General features: G+C 35.5%; 1 protein-coding gene across 2 annotated transcripts; it reads left to right on the plus strand.

The window, feature by feature from the left end:
• Window positions 1-577: 577 nt before the first annotated feature.
• On the plus strand, window positions 578-3687 carry LOC130724402 (glyceraldehyde-3-phosphate dehydrogenase 2, cytosolic). 2 transcript variants are annotated; one of them, XM_057575616.1, is made up of 12 exons: window positions 578-702; window positions 801-833; window positions 917-1017; window positions 1131-1246; window positions 1355-1454; window positions 2135-2281; window positions 2390-2450; window positions 2549-2646; window positions 2739-2881; window positions 2972-3055; window positions 3174-3263; window positions 3381-3687. In XM_057575616.1, exons 1-12 carry the CDS (start codon window positions 699-701, stop codon window positions 3424-3426), a joined length of 1023 nt encoding a protein of 340 aa, XP_057431599.1. In that variant the 5' UTR covers window positions 578-698; the 3' UTR covers window positions 3427-3687. The 2 variants fall into 2 exon arrangements, with proteins under 2 accessions (XP_057431599.1, XP_057431598.1); XM_057575615.1 differs by having other exon boundaries at window positions 582-702; window positions 798-833.
• Window positions 3688-7858: the final 4171 nt, after the last annotated feature.

The following is a 7858-nucleotide window of genomic DNA, read 5'->3' on the forward strand; positions in this document are numbered from 1 at the left end:
CTCATTTACCAAACAATTTTAAAGAGCTTTTAAACTAGTCAAATTAGCTTTAAGCTAGTCAAATAAGCTATAAGCTAGCTGAAATGACATGTCAAACATAACCTTAGCAAGTTGGCCGGACTACCAGCTCTGATAAGGACCAAAACTAAGTTATTTTTCAAAAATTAGAAACTAAATCCAAATTTCATTCCTATGTGTCAAACAATCACTTATCCCAAAAGCTTAAACTGTTAGGTTAGGACCACATTAATGATTTTATATTATATTCTAACAATATGTGAAACGAAAATCAAACTTCATCTTCGTCTATAATGTAAAATTTATAACCTTCCTTAACCCTAAAAACAAATGAGGTAGGCAATCCATCCATAATTTTCATTAAACAAAGACGGCTGGGAATATTCTAAGGTTCCAATTCCTTGTTTTTTGATGGATTCCAATTTCTTCTAGTAGCAACGACTAATCCCTTTGACAAATCAGGGGCAACCCTGGGTTTTCATTGTAAATCAGCGGCTCGACCTCGAAGCCACTTTTTCTTTTCTTTTTCCCCAAGCACAATACTCAACACCCCAATTGACCCTCACCCTGACCCAACCCTTTTAAATAGCACATAACCCTCGTTTCCTTCACCAAACCACTCTCTAATCCTTTTCAAAACACTCTCTTATTACTTCTCCCAATTTTCTTTTACTATTATCATGGGTATTATTCTATTCTTCTTCTTTTTTCCACCATTTTTTAACACCTTTTTATCTATCATATTTATCATATCTTAATTTTCTTCTTCTTTTTTAAAGCAGCATCTGACAAGAAGATTAAGATCGGTATCAATGGTAAGTGTGTTAGCAACTTAGCATCTGCTACAATGCTGTTTGTTTTAAACTTCACATAATTATAAGATTCTCTATCCATGCAGGATTTGGAAGGATTGGACGATTGGTTGCCAGGGTTGCTCTTCAGAGAAACGATGTTGAGCTCGTTGCTATCAACGATCCTTTCATTACCACTGATTACATGGCAAGAAATAACTACTACCTTGATATCCTTTTGTTTTACGAAAAAAAAAGTGATTCTAACTAATCTTGCAGCTGATTTTGCTAACAAATGTGCTTTTGTTTGAATGTTGTTAGTCTTACATGTTCAAGTACGACACCGTTCATGGGCAGTGGAAGCACTTTGATGTCAAGGTGAAGGACTCTAAGACCCTTCTTTTTGGTGACAAGGCTGTTACTGTTTTTGGAACCAGGTGGGTGCATGGAGTTTTATTTTTGTGATTGAATAATTAATTAAATCCATTATTTGTGATTTTTTTTTAATCTGATTCAATTGTTTTTTGCATCTGAATGAATATCAGGAACCCTGAGGAGATCCCATGGGGTGAGGTTGGTGCTGATTTTGTTGTTGAGTCAACTGGTGTGTTCACTGACAAGGATAAAGCTGCTGCTCACTTGAAGGTTTGCCCTCATCTGTCTCATACTCTGTGTATTTGGATAATTGGATGACTGTTTCTGATCATCATAATTGATTCCCAATGGTCAAAATCATTTTTTGAATGTTTGGATACTTACTATCATAATTGATTCTACCATAGAATCAATTCCTGGATGAATCTATTAAACCTAGAACATCACTAATTGTGGAATTTTACTAATGTTTTCTCATAAATAAATCACTTTTCATATAAATGTATCCAAATGTATTCATTTTCAATCAAATATAGCATAATCAATTTTTTCTTTTGTCAAATTTAGTTAGTATCTACAAATTTTTTTTTTGAAACAAGTTAGTATCTATAAAATGGATACAAAAACATATAAACAATTTCATTTCCAATCAAATATACCATAATCAATTTTACTAAAATCAAGTAATATCTAAAATTAATTCTAACAATGCTGATCCGAAGTCCAAAGACACCATCAGTGCTGCAATTGATTATTTGTTTATTGATCTGTCTTCTGGTTCTTAAAAACTAATTAAACCTGTTATGAGCTTTTGTCCAATTTCACCTGCTTCCATTCTTTTGTGCTGTTTCATATTCTTGTGATTACTAGTTGCCTTTTTCTAGAAAAAAAAAGAGTAAGAAGTTCAAGTAGATCTATTAATCTGTAAGATTGATTTTCCTGGTGATTAGGGTGGTGCCAAGAAGGTTGTAATTTCAGCCCCAAGCAAGGATGCACCCATGTTTGTTGTCGGAGTTAACGAGAAGGAGTACAAGCCAGAGCTTGACATTGTTTCCAATGCCAGCTGCACTACTAATTGCCTTGCTCCCCTTGCCAAGGTTTTTTATTCAATACCCCTTCTCTTATACTGATGGCTAATGTACCTGTATTTTAAATTTGCTTGTGGTTGTCATGTTCTTTAATTAATATTTTTAGTTTCTCCGCAGGTTATCAATGACCGATTCGGAATTGTAGAGGGTCTTATGACCACTGTTCACGCCATCACAGGTCAGTTATTTATTCATGTAGTCATATTAGACAGTGATTTCATGACCTCCTTTCCAATTTAAGATTTTATTCAATATTAACTTTTTGTGGTAAATCAGCTACTCAGAAGACTGTTGATGGTCCATCAAGCAAGGACTGGAGGGGTGGGAGAGCTGCCTCTTTCAACATCATTCCAAGCAGTACTGGAGCTGCTAAGGTACCTATTTCATTTATAGTTGGGTGATGTAAATTTTAATTCAAAGTTTCTGTTCTTTGTCACTCTTGAATGTTGAATTTTTGGACAAACAGGCTGTGGGGAAAGTTCTTCCTTCCCTGAATGGTAAATTGACTGGAATGTCTTTCCGGGTTCCAACTGTTGATGTTTCAGTCGTTGACCTCACTGTCCGGCTAGAGAAGGCTGCATCCTATGAGCAGATCAAAGCTGCCATCATGTAAGTTCTAAACTTTTGAAGTCTCCCAAATTCTTACTTACATTATGTTCTCCTAACCCAACCCTCTGTGTTGAAATGACAAAAACACAGGGAGGAATCCGAGGGCAAATTGAAGGGGATTTTGGGTTATATTGAAGAAGATGTGGTGTCTACTGACTTTGTTGGTGATAGCAGGTAATGTTTGATTTTGAAGCATCTCTGATTTTCTTTATTGGTGGAAGTTAAACAATCATGCTCAGTTACCAGTGTTCTCTCTGAAACTAATGTTGTGTTGGATTACTTTCATATGCAGGTCAAGCATTTTCGATGCTAAGGCTGGAATTTCTTTGAATGACAACTTTGTAAAACTTGTTTCGTGGTATGACAACGAATGGGGTTACAGGTAACTTATTGTGCCTTGAACTTGAATATTCTAGGACGAGGAAATGATTTTTTTTAACCGTCTCTGTTACTTATGGTTTTTACTTGAAATGTGAACATTTTGTTTCTTTCTTTGCAGTACCCGTGTGGTTGATTTGATTGTCCATATCGCATCTGTGGCTTGAGTTGAGACTGAACTTTGGATGGCATATCGTTAGATCGTTCTAAGTCTTTTTACTAATATTTTGTTTGAATTCAGAAGTTTATGAATAAAAACTTATGTTATCGTGAGTGATATCATTGAAACATTAAGTGCCCATATTTTTACTTGTCCTTCAAGTAAGTAGTCCCCCTTTGGTGAAATTTTGCATCTCTTAATTAAGAGATGGATGACTTGTACTTCATTTTCACCCTCAATTCCAATATAAGCAAAATTTTGTTTTCCATGTCTCTTGGCATCAACTTCTTCCTTCAGTTTATATTTGGTTGATTGAGCTGATCAGTACAATACTACAATTAATATCCATTTCTACTTTAATGCGACGCTGTGAGTATGCAAAAATAGGGTGATCTCCAATAGAGCTATTTTAAATATAACTTTTTGCAATATATTATGACCAATTTGTAACTAATTGATAGTTTTGTTATAGTCCGATACTATGCTGATTGATTCATTCAATTTAAAAGATCTCAATTTAGATCATGTTAAAATGAATGCTCATCGAAACTGTTAAATGATATGATCCAAATTGATTTTCTGCTGGCTGAGATTAACTGCTTGGGAGTATCTCATATTTATCTAGAATCCCTCGCTAAATCTGGATGCAAGGGCAAAAGCTATCTGGTGACTGGTGGTGTTCTGAATCTCGCTCATTTTTTCTGCCCTCCCTTTGATGGAGGACATGGCTCCTCTTTCATGTTCTCTTCCCAAAGTTCTTTTTTCTCAGCTGATCTGGGCTATCCAATACTGGTCATGTAAGGTTCACGTAAATATTAAAAAAAAAATAAGAAGAATAAACAAAGTTTCACGTAATTTTTTATTAAATAGTTTGTTAGTATCTTTCTTAATTAAATGTGTAAAATTTTAATTTAAGCACATGGTAAAGCCACCCAAGCAAACCGTTTTAAGCCTCCAAATTTTTATTTTTTTTATCAAGTAGAAAAGGCCCAAACTTTTTTTACTAAGTCAAAAAAGGCCTCAAAAGACCAAGCCTAAGACAAAAAAAAGCCCAAAAAAATGTCTCACTTTAAAATTTGCTTTAGGCCTCATTTAATGTTGAGCCGACCCTGCATACAAGTGACCATTTTGATGGCAAGATCTTGGTCCTCCATTCTAGATTTCTTCAACATAAATCTAGAAACAAATCATGACCATCTAAGTCACACTCTTGGTGGCTCTATCTTAGCCATCTATTTCATGATGAAACCCTAGCCCTCCAAGAGTGCTAGATGAAGATTAAATCATAGTCATCCATTCCTAAGGACCTTAACCTAAATAGGCCCCTCCATATCCACTTTTCCACGCTTCACACACTTCACTCGACTTTCCTTCATCAAACTCTAACACGTGCACCTTTATTAGTCTTCTTTGTAACGCCCCAAATTTCGTGGGTCATGTAGTAACCTTTCTCGAATAAATATGCAACAATTTTCATAAGTAGTTCGCAAATACGAATTTTTTTTTTCTTTTCAAAGCATTTCTAAAATATGCTATGCATACTCCCAACCATAAATAAATGTACATCCGACCTCGCCTAAGGTCAGTACCCGAAGGTAACAACGGATGAACAGAACATATAAAACATAACAAGTAGAATTAGATTCAACAAAGGAACCCAGTATGCAATGACTCCATAGATCCTTTATACTCCCTAAGATTTCTACACCGGAGAATCGCAGGAAAGCAATGCACTAGAACCTACCCAAATACTCAAATATAAATTCATAAAAATCATCCTGCATGCTTTAACCAATAACAATAAGCACTCTACCCAAAGGCTCTGGACTAACACCCGACTCTACTCTTACGAGTCTTCTACTGATCCTTCATCGGACCCTTAGGGTTGTGCTACTCATCTCTTGAGGAACTCTCCTCGTCGATCATCATAACAACATCCTCCATGTACCTATCATTGTCTGACAGTTTGCAGACCGCCCAAACACAAACATCCACACAAGGCATGGAAGGGTCAACTTCCAGCATAATGTATAATACACAACATAATGTCATATTATAACAATCAATAACATTACTAAACATAATCAACATCATATATTATAGCATGTTATTCATCCAAGTCATGTTATCACATCACGAGACACAATCGTCACAACAATGCATTAAATTGTTGCATGGTATGCTAGTGCAATGAATGCTCTTCAGGAGTCCGGTTGGTGCTAGATTGTGTTGTCTTCTTGGTAATTTTCTTGTTGCCAGCCCTGGTAGAAGTTGAGGATTGTTTAGTGAGAGCTTTTGGGAGAAGATAGGTTGTAGAGAGAGAGTGAGAGATTGACTGAGAGAACTTGAGTGTTTTGGAAGAAAACAACTGTCCTGGCAGTTGAGTGGAAGAGAAGAACGTTTAGGTTAATGTAATTAAAGTGAGAGAGTGGCGAGATTGATAATTTTGGGTTAGGTTTTCAAAAGAAATGATGAGATGTGGGTTTTGAGGTCTGATAACAGAATATATTTAATGTTTAAAACCACACGCACCATTAACTCTTGATTGACAACTACTTCGCATTTAATGCGACATGACTATTGCTTGTTCAGGGTTGGTATCTGCTCCAGTCACGTGGGTGAGAGAAAATGTTTAGTGACATAAGCAGCATTTGGACTTTTCCAATGTGTTGAATAGTTATGGTGCAGGCGATGAGAGAAGGCAAGGTTACTTTTGCACTAGACAGTGCCTCGTCAGACAGTTTTGTCTTGCATTAGTTAGTGTTTCATCAGATGGTTCCTGAATTTTGATTAGTAAAACCACAATATATTTCAAGAAGCAGAACGCATACCAAAACTTTCTCTCAGATATTTAATTTTGTTTTTCAATGAGAGGGTTTGTAAAGATATCAGCAAGTTGATCGTCTGTGTGAACATATGAAATATCAATATGACCCTTTGCAACATGATCTCTTATGAAATGAGGCTTGATCTCAATATGCTTGGTTCTGGAATGTTGAAATGGATTCTTGGTGATGTTTATAGCACTTGTATTGTCACATAGTAATTGAATGTTATGCTCTTGGATGCTATAGTCTTCTAATTAAAGTTTGATCTAAAGAATTTGAGTGCAGCAAGATCCAGCTGCAACATATTCAGCTTCAGTAGTAAACAATGAAATTGTGCTTTGTCTTCTACTTGTCCAAGAGACTAGACATTGTCCAAGGAAATGACATCCTCCACTTGTGCTTTTCCTTTCTATTATGTCTCCAGCATAAGCAGCACGGTAGAGAGTTTAGACGATTTGTGATTTCTCCTGAAATACAAGTCATATGAAATTTATTACTATGACACTTATACCCTTGAAATTTTTTATCATTCAAAATATGATAAACGATATGAATATGTGTTTGAACTTAACACTATTACAGTCAAAAGTTCCGGAATCGACGAGAAAAACATTCGTCGGGTTTCTAAAGCAAAATCCTATAAATATTACAGTCAAAAGTTTCAGAATCACACATACATTCACAATCAGAATCTTGTAGGGTCTTATTCTCATTCCGATTAAGAATCGAGGGTTAATTAGTATTGTTACGTGAGAAATTACCTTTCAAATATTTCAAATTGTAATCATGCTGTGAATATGACTCAGACTTAGCATTCGAATGGGCTACAACTTCATATATATAGATATAATAGGTCTTTACATTGTTTCACTTGCAAGTTTTAGCACACACTTCTACAAACATCCCTACGTCAACATAGAAACCTAGGCTTATGTCAAAAATTAATTAATTATATAAATTCTGAAAATCTAGGTCTTACATGGAACACTTATACCTTAAGAACAGACTTTGACATTTATCACATCGGCCGCCTGTTTCATAACCCTACCTCTGCTAGGGTTTTGAGTCTATTACCATAAATTTAAGTTTAGGATGTTGTTTTTCTTTTTTTCTTTTTCGCACCACAAATACTAAAGGCTTATGCAAGAGACATGCTAACTATATCTCAAAGAAGAGGAGTTTCAATAAAGGGGATGATACTATTATGTTGACTAAAGAATTCAGTGCTATCACCCAAATGAAGCTCCTACTTAAACTAAAACAACTAGGAAGCTTCACTCTATCAATTGAGATTGGAAAGCTGCAACTAGGAATAGCTCTATGTGATTTGGGGGAAAAGTGAAGCCAACCATGATGAACCTTCAATTGGCCAATTGTTCAGTAGCATATCCATATGGTATTGTTGAGGATGTGCTAGTAAGAGTGGACAAATTTATGTTTTCAATGTTCTTTTGATTCGCAATCCGCAAGTATACGGTACGTCCAAAGTAATATATAATATTGTTGAACCACATGAATTGGGGAAGTACCGATTCACAGAAGCAAAGGTTGTTTAGAGCATAGAAAAGTAAAGAAAAATTATAAAGTTGGTTGGTAGAGAACTTAGTTTGC

The sequence above is a fragment of the Lotus japonicus genome, chromosome 6 (assembly GCF_012489685.1).
Source record: "Lotus japonicus ecotype B-129 chromosome 6, LjGifu_v1.2".
In the NCBI taxonomy this organism is placed as follows: Eukaryota; Viridiplantae; Streptophyta; class Magnoliopsida; order Fabales; family Fabaceae; genus Lotus; species Lotus japonicus.